Source organism: Sinocyclocheilus anshuiensis, unplaced genomic scaffold, assembly GCF_001515605.1.
Source record: "Sinocyclocheilus anshuiensis isolate Anshui unplaced genomic scaffold, SAMN03320099.WGS_v1.1 scaffold1024, whole genome shotgun sequence".
Taxonomy (NCBI): domain Eukaryota; kingdom Metazoa; phylum Chordata; class Actinopteri; order Cypriniformes; family Cyprinidae; genus Sinocyclocheilus; species Sinocyclocheilus anshuiensis.
The window spans coordinates 922,192-940,130 of record NW_015552843.1 but is presented as its reverse complement, the minus strand read 5'-3'; the positions used below and the strand labels follow the sequence as shown (position 1 = coordinate 940,130).

At 36.3% G+C, this 17,939-nt stretch overlaps 1 protein-coding gene across 1 annotated transcript; it reads left to right on the top strand.

Annotated features, from left to right (window-relative positions):
- The first annotated feature begins 9,140 nt into the window (after positions 1-9,140).
- On the top strand, positions 9,141-15,572 carry LOC107668005 (protein-serine O-palmitoleoyltransferase porcupine-like). The gene is made up of 13 exons (XM_016459735.1): positions 9,141-9,390; positions 10,618-10,791; positions 11,045-11,237; positions 11,372-11,415; positions 11,560-11,741; positions 12,642-12,772; positions 12,886-13,011; positions 13,093-13,193; positions 13,275-13,351; positions 14,359-14,422; positions 14,636-14,721; positions 14,864-14,974; positions 15,109-15,572. Exons 2-13 carry the CDS (start codon positions 10,656-10,658, stop codon positions 15,205-15,207), a joined length of 1,350 nt encoding a protein of 449 aa, XP_016315221.1. The 5' UTR covers positions 9,141-9,390; positions 10,618-10,655; the 3' UTR covers positions 15,208-15,572.
- The last annotated feature ends 2,367 nt before the right edge of the window (positions 15,573-17,939 follow it).

Genomic DNA, 17,939 nt, shown 5'->3' with positions numbered 1-17,939 from the left:
AGATGGAGGAGCAGGTGGCATCATAGGTGCAGACACATTGAGGTCATGTCACAATCTAAATGCTACTGAATATTGTTTAACCACTCTGTTACTGGATGCTTTTGATTGTATGTGATGTGGAATTGCTGCATTTTGTTTTTATTATTTTATCATTTAATTTTATTCCACTAGAAGATATAGTTCTTGTAAACAATAACAGAATATTTAAAAAAAAAATCTCCCTCCACTAGAAGATATAGTCCTTGACATGTAAACAATAACAGGTAGTTTTCTCTATGGCTTATTATATACACAGTTGTTAGGTAAACAGGTGTTTGGCATCATAGATATTACTATATTGTGTATTTTTGCACATTTTGAGCACTGTAATGATAAATCGGCCAGTAGGACTGGAGCTATTTGTTTTATAATTTACAGTAAGCAATGACAAAGCAATATTTAACAAGCACAGTGTAAAATGAAGTACCTGCTAGAGTCTAATGCTAAGGGGAGTCATTATTGACCTGTAGCTGTGCTGAGCACCAGTGGTGTGTCCTGGGTAAGCCATGACGTGTTAGTTATAAGGCGTGATGAGGTCCCTGTGCGTATTGCTGATAACCTGTTATCTCATGCTGTCACCTCTGACTCCACACTGCACCACGGGTAGTCATGCAAAACCAGAGCTGCCTTTTAAAAGAGTTTATTTGATTTTGTGAGGTACTGATTTATTTAGAGAACAGGGATTACCATGCTAAATCAATATAAACCCGCCTACAAAACCCTACTGTGATGCTTTCTCTGGCTTTATTATTACAGTCTCATATCATTCATGTCTGTCTTTCTTTTTATTATTTAAAACGCAGGCTCTGGTTCATGATGATGAAATTTTTGCATTGCATATTGCATTTCTCTTTCTCTCTCTATATGTGTGTGTGTGTGTATATGTACACAGCTTGTGCACCATTCAGACATGAATTAAATATGACTTTTAAATTCCAGTTAAATTTAACTGAATTTGGATTGATGAAGCAAACAGAATACAGAACTCTAAATCAAATTTGAATTTAAGGAGGTAGAATCAAATGGAATATAATTTAAATAAACTCATATAACTGCTTTAAGTGTAGTTTTTAGTAATACATGATTATAAGTAAACATGTTTATAAGTTAAGATTCTGAATATTGTATATTTGCCATTACAAGGATTGTCACTGTCCTCCTCTGTTCTCTCTCTTTCTCTTAGACTATACTTCTGTGTCTTGAAGACAACCTGGCAGCTGTGATTATCCTTGCTGACACAGGATAGACCTTTATTTTAATACACTCCACTGCCCTTTGACGCACAACTAAATAACATGCTGTTGACTGACATTTATCAGTTCACATGAAAACACATCTCACAATGAGATCCACCTCACAGCTTCACATGCGGAGCTCAGTGTTGTCATATGTATGCTATAAAAATAAAATCAAACAATATATAATTTTATACAATTATATATATTTTGTGTGTGTGTGTGTGTATTATATATATACACACAATATATATATATATATTTATTTTATTATTTTTTTCATATTTTGCAATACAGACAATGAAAATCTCACTAGAGGATTTTTTAACATATTTCTTGAGTTGACAGTTATTATGGCTGATTGCATTTAATACCATAAACTCAAATTTAACAGTATAACAATTCAATTTAGGAACACAAAGACAAAGCATAAAAGATGGCAAGATAAAGAGGACAGAAAAAAACAGAGATGGGGGAGATAAGGAGAAACAGAGTGACTGAGGTTAGTCTACAGTGATTACAAATTCAATATGTAATATATTTTCTATTTTCATCCAATAAAGTGTGATTTTGTTGCGAAGGACATGAACAGCCGAATATCAAAGAAAGTGGGGGAGGAAGGGAGATGCATTCAGGGGAAAGATGGCCATTGTGTATGCATTCTGTATCCCAACGCCAGCCGCAATCATATGGCCCTGTGACTTCCTATGAGTTCTTTCTGCACCTTGAATAACATGTAATGGGCTGATCTCACGACATTAGCATTCATTATACTAAGAGAGAGAGAGGTGGGGAAAGAGAGAGAGAGTGACTGGAGGGAATGAAAGTGCAACATGAATTTTAACAATATGCTCATTAATTATTTATTCCTCTGGAAGGAGAGATAGAGAGACAGATTTCATATCTGTTACTGATGCTTTCTCATTCTCTCTGCCTTTGTAACTTTTCTGTTTGTTGCCCTCACTGTGACCTTCTGCTGTTTTTGTGGTCGCCTTCACTGTTTATGAACACTTTACAGCATTTCGATCTCCACATCATGAATAAAACAGTCAGAATTCTCTGGAGAAGAGCCTGCTGTAAACTGTTGGAAAAAGGTGATGTGCCAACATGTTGCTTTTCAATTCAATTGCACGTTTGCTCTGATATCCAGCTGGTTCCTAAGAGCCTTGTTAGGGAGATCGGTTTCCCATTTAACATCTCTCACAATTATACCTAAGCCATTTGGAAATCATGCATCTCGCAAGCCTGAAAGCTTTTAAATAAAAGGAAGCACAGCGGTAGAAAGAGAGAGGGGTTGACAGAGAGATGTGTGTTTACCGCAGAGACCCTCCATAAATGACATGTTACAGTACTTCAGATAGTGAGGGATCTGACAAGCAATTATAGAAGCCAAACAAGCTCAGTGCTTTCAGAAGAGCAACAGAGAGAATAATACAGAGATGGTACAGGAGCAGTTATTGAAGTCTGAGAGACAAGGATAAGAGGTCAGCGTTGGTGGGATCTGCAGCGGAAGAGGAGAAATTACACACTTCAGGAGTGCAGCGTTATGAATTACTGCCTCAAGGATGGGAAGGCACCAGTTTCTGTGTCTATAATTAAGTTCAGGCAAAAATGAAAAATCTGCCATTGTATACCCACTCTCATGTTGCTCAGAACCCTTATGAATTTATTTCTGGACTGTGCTGATCTTTCTTCGGTAACTGAAGCTTTTAGGCTTCAGAAATCATACTTTTAAAAAGCAACCAATGCATATTTTTAATGATAGCGAATAGATAATGAACATTTTTTAAATGTAATATTCCACACATTTAAATACAACAATTACGTTTTTAATGTGTTCGGCTCTTTAAATATGCCAATGTTATATACACTATCGTTCAAAAGTTTCAACTTATTTAAATATTTTTGAAATAAGTCTGTTATGTTAATTCATTTGTTTAAAAATATTGTGAAAACAGCAATGTTGTACAATATTACAATTTAAAATAACTGATTTCTATTTTATTATATTTCAAAATTCCTGTGATAGCAAAGCTAATTTTTCAGCATTTCATTACTCCATCTTCAGTGTCACATAATCCTAATATTTAATATATTGATCTGGTGCTCAATAAACACTTATTATTATCAACACTGAAAACAGTTGTGCTTTAGGATTCTTTGATGAATGGAAAGTTTAAAACAGTATTTGAAGTACAAATCTTATTATAAATGTTTTTACTGTCACTTTTAATTAACTGATCAATTTAATGAAGTGTTTATTTCTTTTTTTTTAAATCTTACTGACCTCAAATTTTTTGTTCGGTAATTGTGTTTTAATAAAACAAGAATGTTTCATTTCAATATGTAAAGTATGTTTCTGTACAAAGCTTGTGAAGGTTAAGATTCACAACTCAACATCCTTAATGAAAAGTTGTGATAAAATACACAGTTGTCATACATGAATCCACAGGGTCCCCACAAACCCATGGGAGGTGTTGTTGAGAAAATTCATTAACTCATTCAAATCTCATGTAAATTCATTATGCTTCCAGCAATGAGAAAATATGGAGCCCTGTTGTGAAGAAAATTCCACAGCAATCTTAATGAAAACTCAACCTTTCTCTATCTCAGAGGGGGAGGAGATTCTCCAGAAAAAAATAGCCTGAGGATAAATCTCATGCAAGCACACTCCAGTTAACATGCAAGAGTTTATCAATTTAAGTTGCAATAAATTTAGCCAGCAAAGCAAAAAAGTGAAATAGATTGGATTTCACATTCAGTTCATAGTTAAATGGCTTAACTGCATTTAAAATTAGAAGGCCCACAGCTCAAAATCATTCTAAAATTAAAAGATCTGGTTGGCCTTGGAATTAAGTGATATAGAGATAAATATGCTCACAATTCATCTGAATTTTTTGCCGCTCATGTTAATATTTCTTACTATTTCTGCATGAGAGACACAGGCGCAGACATAACTCAAGCCTGTAGCAGAACTCCTCTGAAGATTTATATCCAAGGGAGAGGTCAGTCGATGGAGAGGAAGAGGATCTTTAACGTGTCACAACCTGCAACGAAGACATCGCAGTTTACAAGCTATTATATGAAGTTTCATTCAACAACCAGATACAATCTTAAACCTGACGCTTGTAGATATTGACCAGTCTTCATCAGCACAACACAATCACATTGCTTTATATAAAATATCTGTTCCTCTCATCGCTTTTTTGGGGGGGTGGGATACATGTAAGGAGCCTGGAGGTATGTGAAATGGACAAGATGGAGAATGGATTGGGGGAGGATGGAGGAAAATGGGGGAGGAGGAACGTGGCGAACCAAATGTGTAATTGTGGTTTTGTGGCTCAACCTAATATTCTTTAGGGACAGATTGATCCGTAAAGTGTGGATGATGCTTTGTCCATTTATACACAATTATCAGGTGAGTTTGCAGTGAATATTGCATGAATATTGTAGAATTAATAAATATTTATGCAGATTTCATGTTCATTGGTTTCTTTTCTGCACTATTGTATTTTATTGAACAAAGTTGGTTCTCTTGTGTGCTACATTTCAAATCAACAGAGACCTTTTGACCCAGACAGATGTGATCAATTCTAGCTCTCCTCTATTATTGAGCCAAACTGCTCGTAAATAAGGGCACCTCTCATCTCTCTGGAGGGCAGAGAGGCAATAAGCAGAACTCTGTCGGCCACCCCCAGGGCTTTAAGCCACGTCCTCCCTCCAAGGGCGGCACAGCGCAGTTCATTTAATTACCCAGCATGCCCAATACATTCCCATCTCACATCTGTATGAGGCAAACTCGTCCCACTGGCTGGCAAACACATTGGTTTGTAATTAATTTTTCACCCTGCTCAGCTGATGTGTGTCATTCACGTCACGTTAGGCTCTCGCATGCGTTCCAGATTGCGGAGGTTCAGGATGGAGCTGCGATTCAGGGCCTAATTCATCAAGGCCGGTACCTGTCTCATATGGGTTATAGTGGGGGAAGGGCACGTGGGTTTAGCTGCTGGAAACGAACCTTAGCTCAAATCCCCAGATGTGTATATGGGCAGAACTGCTAGGAAAGAGTTGGTCCAGGCAAGCTGAAATTAAAGTCGCAGATTAAAGAAATAGTTCACCCAAAAATTTACATTTGCTTGAAATTTAGTCTCCCTTTGGCCATTCAGATGTAGATTGTTTCTTCATCTGAACAGATTTGGAGAAATGTAGCATTATATCAGGGAAATAACAGGGAACACACATACTGGTAAAAAATGTATAGCCTGAATGCACTGTAAGTTGCTTTGGATAAAAGCGTCTGCTAAATGCATAAATTATTAAATTATTATTATTAAATGATTATATCACTTGCTCACCCATGGGTCCTCTGCAGTGAATGGGTGCCATCAGAATTTGAGTTCAAACAGCTAATAAAAACATCACAATAATCCACAAGTAATCCACAGGACTCCAGTCCATCAATTAACATCTTGTGAATAGAAAAGCTGCGTGTTTGCAAGAAACACATTCTTCATTAAGATGTTTTAACTTCAAACCGTCTAATGGCACTCATTCACTACAGAGGATCAATTGGTGAGCAAGTAAATTAATGATACATTTTTCCTAATCTGTTCTGATAAAGGATGTCATTCACGTCACGTTAGGCTCTCGCATGCGTTCCAGATTGCGGAGGTTCAGGATGGAGCTGCGATTCAGGGCCTAATTCATCAAGGCCGGTACCTGTCTCATATGGGTTATAGTGGGGGAAGGGCACGTGGGTTTAGCTGCTGGAAACGAACCTTAGCTCAAATCCCCAGATGTGTATATGGGCAGAACTGCTAGGAAAGAGTTGGTCCAGGCAAGCTGAAATTAAAGTCGCAGATTAAAGAAATAGTTCACCCAAAAATTTACATTTGCTTGAAATTTAGTCTCCCTTTGGCCATTCAGATGTAGATTGTTTCTTCATCTGAACAGATTTGGAGAAATGTAGCATTATATCAGGGAAATAACAGGGAACACACATACTGGTAAAAAATGTATAGCCTGAATGCACTGTAAGTTGCTTTGGATAAAAGCGTCTGCTAAATGCATAAATTATTAAATTATTATTATTAAATGATTATATCACTTGCTCACCCATGGGTCCTCTGCAGTGAATGGGTGCCATCAGAATTTGAGTTCAAACAGCTAATAAAAACATCACAATAATCCACAAGTAATCCACAGGACTCCAGTCCATCAATTAACATCTTGTGAAGTGAAAAGCTGCATGTTTGTAATAAATTCAACAAGATATTTTTAAAGGGTTAGTTCACCCAAAAATAAAAATTCTGTCATTAATTACTCACCCTCATGTCGTTTCAAACCCGTAAGACCTTCGTTCATCTTCGGAACACAAATGAAGGTATTTTTGATGGAATCTGAGAGCTCTCTCTGTCATTTTGGAGAGTAGGCCTACCCCAGAACGTAATCAACATAATCAGCATTTTTTACGTTCAGCATGCGCACGCTGTCTATTGAACGTAAACAATGCTGATTACTCTGGAGTACTCTCCAAAATGGTGGAAAACGGTGACTCGGGGAGGAGAATGTTATTAATGTTTACTTTGCGCACAAAAAGTATTCTCGTAGCTTCCTAAAATTACAGTTGAACCCCTGATGTCACATGGACTATTTTACCAATGTCCTTGCTACGTTTCTGTGCGTTGATCGTGGTAATATCCTTGCTGTCTATGGGTGGGTCAGAGAGCTCTCAGATTCCATCAAAAAAATATCTTAATTTGTGTTTAGAAGACGAACGGAGGTCTTACGGGTTTGGAACGACACGAGGGTGAGTAATTAATGACAGAATTTTCATTTTTGGGTGAACTATTCCTTTAAATTCAAACTGTTGCTTCTGGTTAAAATACCTTTATCAGTATTATTAATGGTATTCTAATGCCACTTTAGCTAGAATCAGCGTCTTCTATCATAATATTGCTTTCTCCAGTCTCGTATCTAGTCTGTATCAGGAGAGAAATATGCACAGATCAAGATCTTACAAATAAAAAAAATATATAAAAATGCTGTGTTGTTTTATAAAGTTCAAAACAACTCTAAACAAATATGTTGTTTGATTTTGATGTGAGAGGATAACAGTTTTAATTTTTAATCAGTATTTTATCAGTAATTTTAGCTTTTGAGTGAACTATTCCTTTAATGCAAGCTTGTAGGATGGATTTTAAGCAAACAAAATGATTGGGAAAAGTCCTGCATACTTCACTAGAGAAAAGTCTGTCGTTTATTATTTATTGGATCTTGTACACAGAATAACAAGTGCACAGATTACAAAGTGGCACAAGATAAAATTCCACAATATTATTATCCGAATTAACAAAACACCAACCAGTTAGCCTACATACAATTAAGAAAATAAAAACCAAGCAATAAAATAAAATTAGAACAAAACAAGTAAAAAATACAATTGGAAATGTAAGTGGAAACATGTTTCCACATTAAAATAATAAGACGTCTAGTTAATAACGTTTTAAAGGCCAAAGGCTTTTGCAGTGAGAAGTGTGACATCCAGCGCACAGCAGCTGTAACTACTTTTTCTCAGCTGGAGGGCATAGTTGGTGTCTAATTGCTTCATCATTTTGTGCAATTAGAAATGTATCTTGACTTGATTTGACTGCTCTTTCTGATTGTTTGTTTATTGACAGAATAATACATAGATTATGGGGCATTGCTCATTGCTCATCAGCCTTTATGGAGAGATTTGAGAGAGATGACCAACACCATGGTCATTTAACCAACTTTTGGTGCTTTTGGCAGTTTTGAGTTGAATTACTGAAATAAATGAACTTTTCCACGACATTCTAATTTATTGAGATGCACCTGTATTTAAAGAACTTTGTTTTATATTACTTTGTGCATTGTTGTAGCCTGTTTGCTTTCATTGTGCGAATTAATCATTTTCAGGTCAACCTTTTTTTTTTTTTTTTTTTTTAGAAAATACCCCACCAAAAACTATTTTTTAGTGACACTAATAATAAATGTAGCCAATATATGGTAAATACATACATGCTCTTTTTTGGATACCACGTGAGCCAGCTGTTGCTATGGTTACGTCCTCAGGCGAATGGGATTTCTGTTTGCAAGTGCCTATTTATCGCTTACGTTAAAATACCAGTTCAAACTGATGTAACTTTGAAACAATCGGAACTGAAAATGTATAAAGGCCTACTTATGTGTGAACAGTATGTGTACCCCACCTCCACCTTTTTGTTTTGAATACCTTTAGATTGTGACTGCAGCAGTAAAATATAATGTGATAATATAATAAACAGTCTTATATGTTTCTTTAGGCTATTAGGTACTATTATTTTGACATGACTGGCCTACCAAAAAAAAATAAATCAATAATACAGTCTAAAACAACTGACATTTATTTAAATTGTAGTAGTACAAAGATATGTTGATATTGTAATGTTAGTTTATGGGATATAATTTAAAAATTGAAAAGCATTTTTGATGTAGGTGTTTGAAACCAACATAGAACCACGGCTAAAGTAAATGGGGACTCCAAACCTTAGGCCTATTGAGAGACAGCCCTAGCGCCAGCCTCCCCGATATATAGTACATAAACTGACTTTCTCCAATAAGCAAAAACAATGAGCAATCCAATTCCACTAGATAATAAATGAAATCTGAGTCATTTCATCTTTAGGATGCAGAGGAAAACAGGGTGGAAAAAGAAAAAAGAATAAGCGCAATTGGAATCAAGGCCTGCAAATGACTTTTGAATGGGTTTGATCATAAATGAAAAAAGGAAAACAGAAAAGGGATTGCATTGAATGCATTATCAGTGCATTCCCATTATCAATCACAGGCACTCCAGCACCTCCACCGGCTCTGCGGAGGAAGTGAACAGGGAACGCAGCACGCTGGAGTCATGTTTGGTTAAACTCCGGGTTCATTTACACGACAGAGGTGGCGTTTCTCCACTGATGAGTCTTACAGATGTTTATGGTCGTGCTAACGGAATGGAAAGGACACCTGGATGAGCAGGACGACACATTTCACTGGAAAAAGTCTCATCCTACTTCCGGGTGTGCGGTTGTAGCGCAGGAGGATACTTGTGGGCTCCTGGAGATCGGTAAGAATCGCGTGGAAGTGAAGCAGTGAGCTCTTCCTTCGTAATCTAGCAATCTAGTTGGGTTTAATATCATGCAACAGCTCTTTGAACTCGGTCTCTAGTTCCTGAATCTTGATTATGAATATTAGTTTTTTGCACGATGCAGTAGCTACATGTGTATAAGAGGCAGAAACCGCAACAAAACACCATTCATGTGATATACGATAAAACTTGTAGAACCGAACTGCCCTTAAATCAGATGTGATGTAGTAGAGGTAAAGCTCGTCTCATGCTCATATCATAGAGCAGCATTATATAACCTTTGTTTAGGAATGAAGGGCTAGTTACATGAACACAGACTGGCCCGGTTTTCATGCAGGACTCAGGAGAATATCATTCCAGAATGCTCTGTCCCAGCAATAACATGTAGCATATAGACTGAACACCAAGGTTTTGCAAGAAGATTTTTTCCCTGCCTGCCTAGTTGGGCCAGTAGTTCAATATTTACTTTCACTGCCAATAGTTTTTTTTTTTTTTAATGTGCCAATTATTATTTTTTAATTAGCTTAGAAGCAAAATAATAAATAAAACACTACAAATAATAAAAATAAATAATATTATAATATTAAATATGTACAATATTCAATAATAAGTAAATAAACGAATCACATAAGTAATAATTGATTATAATATGACATATATTCATAAACACAATTGTGCTGGAAAATCAAAGTATTAAGTGACTGGTTTATTATTTTTAACCAATTCAAACCTATGCCAGCATTTTTACTGGTCCCACCACAAAAGTCAATAAATCTGTTTTTTTCAAAGCATTTATGTGCCAGAATTTAAGATTTTTTTAATTAAGTCTCTTATGCAAACAGAGGTTGCATATATTATTTGATCAAGCAACACTAATATTTTGAAATATTATTACAATTTAAAATAACTGTTGACTATTTTAATAATTTATTCCTTAAAAATTTAAATCAACACATTTGCAACAAAAATCACAGCATCACCAAAAATCGTATGTATTCTTTGCAAGGCTTAAAAAATTTCTTATTAAAAAAAGTTGAACAAATATACTTTGTCATAATGCAGCACTGGCAGATTAGCTTCGGTGACATTTCCATCAACTGGCCACAAATAGTCTCACATTAGCATGTGCTGTGCTTATTGTTGAGCCCTGTGATAAACCTATCCAATAATCATGCAATAAAATAATGCTCTGTTATTCCTCTCTAGATCCTGTCTGTGTGTAGCGGCATTCCAGGGACATTCCGATGGATTCCTTCGGGCGTGTGGCGTTCCTGCAGGCTCTAGCAGAGGGCTGTGTGCTGCCCACCGCCCAGCAGGGTTTAGAGCAGGTCTGGCAGCTTCTGCTCGTCTGCCTGCTGTGTCGGGTCATCTGTAGACTAGGTGAGTCTATCATGCACAACACCAGCTCTCAAACACCTGTTTAACTGACACAGTCTTCCCCCAAAGGATGGGAACATGACCCAGTTGGTTCTTTCATGGCTAACATCAATGCTTTTTGTCATCTGTTTCACAGCTATGTGTATTGTAGCGAAAATCTTCACACTTGATCTTGTTATATCCAACTCATGTTGGTGAATGGGTCCATCTGTTGAGTCTTGATGCGGCAGGCTAATGCTGTCTCTCTTTTTGACAGGTGTCTCATGTCATGTGAAGCATCTGAGCTCGCTGGCGGGCGGCCTGTACGTGTTGTACGTGTTCTTTGAGCTGCACATGATGTGGGTGATTATCCTGTGCCTCCTTTGCTACCTCATCCTGCTTCTCAGCATAAACTCCAGCAGCCGAGGAGTCTTTCTTTCCGTCGTCATCCTCGTTTACATGCTGATGGGGTCTGTCATCCACTTCCACATGACTGCATTTTATAGATAGGGCCTAATGAACATAGAAAACTGGTTGGAATTGGAAAAACTCATTAGGATGCACAATCACAAGCGGTCACATATTTTGTTCATTTTTATTGCAGGGAGCTACATATGATAGACGCAGAGACCTGGCATAAGATGAGAGGTGTGTCTTCACTGAATTATTATGCATTTTAATATTTTATTGATGTTTTTATCAAAGTATTTTATTTCATGTCACATAATTTTCATCAAATGACACTCATTGTGGTGTCACATGTCCCATACGGACTGTTTTGGTTGTGTCCAGGCTCTCAGATGGTGGTGGCCATGAAGGCCATCTCTCTGGCTTTTGACCTTGATCGAGGCACTGTGTCCTCTTTTCCCTCCCCGCTGGAGTTCATGGGATACCTCTGCTTTGCGGGAACTGTTATCTTTGGGCCATGGATCAGTTTTGCCCGCTACACAGATGCAATTAATGGACGCAAAATGGTAAATACATTTTTTTTTTTCATTCCTAGTTTTATTGTCTTTTTTTTATTTTTTATTTATTATAAATTATTTATTCTTTTTTTTATGTTATTTCACTTCTGTGCTCTTTTTGTATATATTATGTGAACATTTTATTTATATGTACAATTTATTTTATATATTTTTGACAGATATTAATGCTTTAATTCAGCAAGAATTAATTAAATTGTTTAAAGATGACAGTAAATATATTTAGATAACAAAAATATATTTGAAATATATTCAGCAAAAATATTAAGCAGCACAACTGTTTTCAACATTAATAATAATAAATGTTTCTTGATCACTAAATCAGCATATTATGATTTGTGAAGGATCATGTGACTGAAAATTAAAAAATGTAGCTTTGCCATTACAAGAAAAATTACAATTTAAAATATATTAAAATAGAAAACAGTTATTTTAAATTATAAATATAAATATTATTTTATTTTAATAATTGTAATAATAATTTGATTATTGTTTTACTGTATTTATTTTTCCAAATAAATGCAGCCTATGTGAGACTTACCCCAAACTTTAAAATGGTATAAATATATGTGATGTATTTTGGAAACACTGTTTGAGGTGCTATATCATTTAAATTGTAGTTACTTACCCTCTGTGTCCAAAAACACAGTCAACTCAAGCCAGTGTGCTCATATAGCGCTTTTTCCAATCCTTATTGTTTCAAAGCAGTCTTCAGAAAGTGTCTTTATAAGCATATGCAGATATTGACATTAAATAAAGTGTTTTTCATGCTAAATGTTAAATGGGAAAAATAATTTTTTCTTTGAAGAGAAGATAATCTTGATTGGTTCTGAGCATGTTTCCATCAGCAGAGAGCTTGCTATACAGTAACTGTCCTACTATCTCCTGCAGAGCGTTGGCTGGTTTGGAAAGATTGCTCTGAGCTTTCTGAGGAGTCAGATGTGCCTGGTTATTTCCAACTGTATCGCTCCTTATCTCTTTCCATACTTCATTCCCATCTACGGTGACGGACTTCCTCATAGGTGAGCTGCTCTTCCTCCATTGGGATTCCATATCCAGAGGAAATGAAATGGCTAGCTTGAATGTTTATTTCATTTTGTGTTTAATATTGTTTTTATTGGCCTTTTGTCCTCAGGTGGCTTCATGCTTATGAAAATGCGGTGTCCTTCCACTTCAGCAATTATTTTGTCAGCTACTTGAGTGAAACAACCACTGTGATGGCTGGAGCTGGATTCTCTGAGCACAAAGACCACATCAAATGGTGCATACTCATGCTTTTTCTCTTTTGTTGTTAAATAACAGCATTGTTGAGACCTACTGTGACGTATTTTCTCGTTCAAAGGGATATTACAGTAGCTAAACCTATGAATGTGGAATTGCCGAGGTCTATGGTGGAAGTTGTTACCTTTTGGAATCTGCCCATGTCTAAGTGGCTTAACGCATGTATGTATATTTATTCAGGTTATTGATGCATATATATGTTGTGCATTCATATAAATGTTCCCTGTACATTTTAACATACAGACGTCTTTAAAAGTGCACTCAAACTTGGCACTTTTCCCGCCATCTTGGTGACCTACACTGCCAGTGCGTTGTTACATGTAAGTATGATTTCCAGCCCTCTGGTTATTAACATTTTACCAAGGTTTGTTGGCACAGAATCAGGTTCCATCTGTTTAAACAGATTTGAGTTTGTGTAAGGGTAAAAACACCTGATCCAGAAAACAGTTTCCCTGTAACATGACAGCTTGGATGAAGATGGTTTCTTATCTCAGAACACCATGACCCAGATTTAAACGGCTGTCTACAGCTGGTGTAGATAGATAATTCAATCGCAGCTGCCTAACCTGGCAGCTTATGCCTCGTCACCTTAGTAAGCTGTTGTAGTTGTGCTTGTTAGGTTCTAACTGTATGCTGTATTACCAGTTTGACCTTTAGGAATATCAGTATATCAGAATTAGCAGCTGGAAGTATTTTTATGTATCCATGCATCAAAATGTCCGTGTTAGGGTGACCTGTGGTTGTTTAGCCAGTCAAAAACATACTTTGAATGTGAATCTGTTTGGGCTCACTGACATGTCTGAGGAGGGTGGATTTAGGAGAAAGAACGTGTGGTTGAAGGGATGGGTGCAATTTTCTGGCTAATTCTGGCAGAAATTAGCAAAAAGTCTGAAATCAAATAAAACACCTTTAATATTTAGTGATTTTCTTTTTTTCAAATAGTGCGTAAATATATAGTACATCACAGAACGGTAATCTACCACTGAACTAAGACAAATATCAGTGACCGATGCCTAATTCAAGGTATTGTAGTTGAGTGGAGACCTCTGGTGGTTAATGTAGGATATTGAGTCTAAATTCATTTACACTAGTACTGAAAAACATTTTTTTTTTTTATATAAGTTTTATAAAGGATTCTTTGATTAATAGAATGGAAAAAGAACAGCATTTGTTTGAAATGGAAATCTTTTGTAACATTATAAATGTGTTTACAGTCACTTTTCATCGATTAAATGTATCCTTGCTGAATAAAAGTTTTGTTACTGACCTTAAACCTTAGAATGGTAGTATATTTTCTTTTATTAATTTATTATACATTGTTTGGCAGGGTCTCAGCTTTCATCTGGGGGCCGTGCTGTTGTCTTTGGGATTCATCACTTATGTTGAACATGGTAAACAGTAATTTTAGTTTATACATGCATGCTTGCCATCAATAAAAATAAAACAGCTTTGATAGAATGTTAATTCATTGGATTTAAAAAAAAAATGAAAATATATTAATACTAATGCATACAGTCATCATGGCACACATTTCAGTAGGTAGTAAATTCTAACACCTATAATAGATGTCACATCACTGGCCTAGTCTTTGTTTCATCTTGCAGTTCTGAGAAAGCGGTTGGCAGCTATTTTCAGTGCTTGTATACTGTCAAAGCGCTGCCCAAATGACTGCCATCACCAAAATAAGAAGGTGATCTGTCTAGCACTGCAGAATCAGCTATATTCATTATCAAAAACATTTGTGCAGTATGAGATCTGTAGTTCACCAATTTTTCACTGAAATTTCTTAGATATACTTTTAATATTGAGATGTCTTTTTTCCCCTGTTGTAGATGCTGTGGGTGTATGGTGTTAACATGTTCTTCAGTGCATTGTCAATATTCCATCTGACATATCTGGGATCACTGTTTGACTCTGAAATGGACAACATGCATGCTGAGGAAGTGAGCATTTTCATATGCACATGCAATTTAAACATATACAGTTTTATTGTAATATAAATAGTCTACTTCTACAAAAAATATTCAATTCAATTAGTTAGAATTGCTTTATCACACAGTATTTTGTTTCCACACAGGGTTACATGGCCAGTCACACCATTCAAAAGTGGTCAGAGCTAAACTGGGTGAGCCATTGGGTGATGTTTGGCTGTTTTGTGTTTTATTGGCTCATTTAAGGAGAATACTATAGTACTGAGCAATCAAAGGACCATTCACTGAACCTGAACATGAAAGATGGTGGATTCTTACCATAGACTGCATTTTTCAACAGTCAGTGTTACATCCACACTTCTGTCCCTCAGCTGGAAAAGACTGCCATGGAAAGTGCCTTTTGATTCATGTTGTTACAAGAATCATATTCTCATAATGTGATCATACTTGTTCTTTTTATTTTGATTTAGATTAGGTACAATTTTGGATTAAACAAAAGAAAAAATATCAGTGTGCAGAGTACATTGTGTTATTTGCATCTCTCTTTTTTGTTCTCTCTGTACAGCATGATATACAGTAGAAAGCATGGTCTCTTTCATTGTGACCATGTTATTGTCACCTTTTTAAGACCTGCTTGAAACGGTAAACATGTTTCATATTTTTATCAAAAGCTATTGATTAAGTCTGACAATAATATTTATTATTTTATAATAAAATTGGCCACCAAGACTATTTTTCACGAATTATAGGTAAGTGCATTACTCAAGGGCACAGATCATACTTTGTAACTTTGTTCTCTGATATTAGATGGGCACTTTTATCGAAAGACACTTATTACTTACGGTGATCAGACATGTGGTAATACCATATTTTGAAAATGTACAGGTATTGTGGAAAACCATGGTTTTATGGGTCTCATAAGTATAAAACTGACGATGTACTAACAAGGTACATGTAAGAAAAATAGTACAAGCATAGTGTCATGACTCATGACAGTATCTAAAATAACATTTAACACGGTGGCAATATAGAGGAAAGTTAGCTGTACTTTACAGAGTAACGTAAATGAGTTACTTAATTGTGACCTCTGACCCAGTGGCGTGTCCCCCACAGTTTACATGGCACTGTTATAATATCGCGAGAGTTCGCACCGCTCCTCACTACGTAATGTGCCGTGCTGCTTATGGCGGCGCTGGTGACAGTGCTGAAAGCTGTTGGGGTGAGTTTTTCTTTTATATTTATTCAATTTTGTGATGCCACATAACTCTTACACGGCTATATGAACGTTTAAGCCTCCGACGTTTGCGTTTATACCACTCTCTGAGTATTCCTGCTTGTTTTTGAACAGTTAAACGGTTTAGGGTGGGGGCAGTGTTTCCTCTGCGTGTGCTCTAGCGGTTTAGCATGTTAGCCAGCGCTTAAAGCACTGTTACTGGCGAAGAGTCGTTTTAAACAATAATAAACTAACTTATTAATCTGACACATCCGTCATGGGAGATATTTTGTAAAAGTCACTTATCAAGAAATGAAGCGCCCAGTCGAGGCTCCAGCGCGGCAGCGGCGGCCCAACGTGACCCGACAGCCGCCGCCGTGTGCCTTTGTTGTCGGGCTGAGTGATTTATTTTAAGCCCGGCTGGATCACTGTCTATCCCGTTTTATCGACGCATAGTAAATTGAGTTGAACAACTAAACCCTGTTTTCTCAGGACAGGAAAATAGTCGACTTGCTTTCCAAACGAGTTCTTACTAAAACCAGTTTTCCCATGGTCATAATAACCTGGAAATATAATGGAATTTGGAAATTATGGTAATTTTGCACGTCTGGGAAAGTACGTTATTTAAAATCAATAAAAGTAATTTTGTATTGAATACAAATGTTTCAGCTTAAACACTGCTGCAGAATTTTCTCTCACAAAAGAAATTGCTTTTTGTAAGAGCAATTTTGGTAAAAAAAACAAACATTTTATATATATATATATATATATATAATTTCCTACGAAAGCCATTTCCACGATTTTCCAGTTGAGATTGAACAACTGATGAAAATACTTTGGTCAAAACGGTCGTTTTCTCTCATTTGGATTTGAAACGCCCTAGATTCTACTTTTAACCATTTGTTGTGATTCTTCCTTCCAGTACGTTTTCTAATATGCTCAGGAGTAGCATGTGTCGGAGTTGTCTTGTCTGAAAAGGCATTGCTAGTGATTTTGTCTCTGGATGAGCTCCAGCTGTTGCTCAAGCGCTGCTTGCGTCACTTAGTTTCATGTCCTCATTTTGTCATTTATGTATGCTGTAGAAATCTACAGTTTCGCTTTTTAACAAAACGTAACTAGTGAACGAAGAACAGTGGTCTTAATATACTTCGCGGTTTGTGATTTGTATATTTGAGCCGCTGTCAAGCGCAGCTGAGCAGCACGCGCTCGGGGGTGTCGACGTCAAGCGCTTAGGTCTATAAACGTGTGCGCTGTAGGCGGGATCAGATCACTTGTTTTTCCACAGCTTTTCCTCTTCCGTTCATGTTATATATTTACAATAAGAAATGTTTTTATCCAGTTTTATCCCATTTTCAATCGGTTAGTTTAGCCAAAGATGAAAATTCCATTACACTTTCATGGCAGTTTGTATTAACCGTTTTTCATTTTTGCGAATTAATTCATACTATCTCATTGACGGTTAGGATTAAGACCTTCATTCTGTTAAAAAATCTGTTTGGTATTACTAAATTCCATAAAACATACTATTGTCATAAATGTAACACATTTTTTGGTTGAATTATCCCTTTAATTCTCACTGAAACCATGAGGTTGTAAATAAGCAAGGCACACAATGTGCTCTCAAGGTTTATCTGGTACTGTTTGTTTTCAGACTTAGAGGTCATAGACAGAAGTTGTCCTGTTCACCACACTTTTTTTTTTTTTTTTTTTTTTTTTTTATGTTATGCTCACCAAGGCCACATTTATTTTTTAAAAATACAGTAA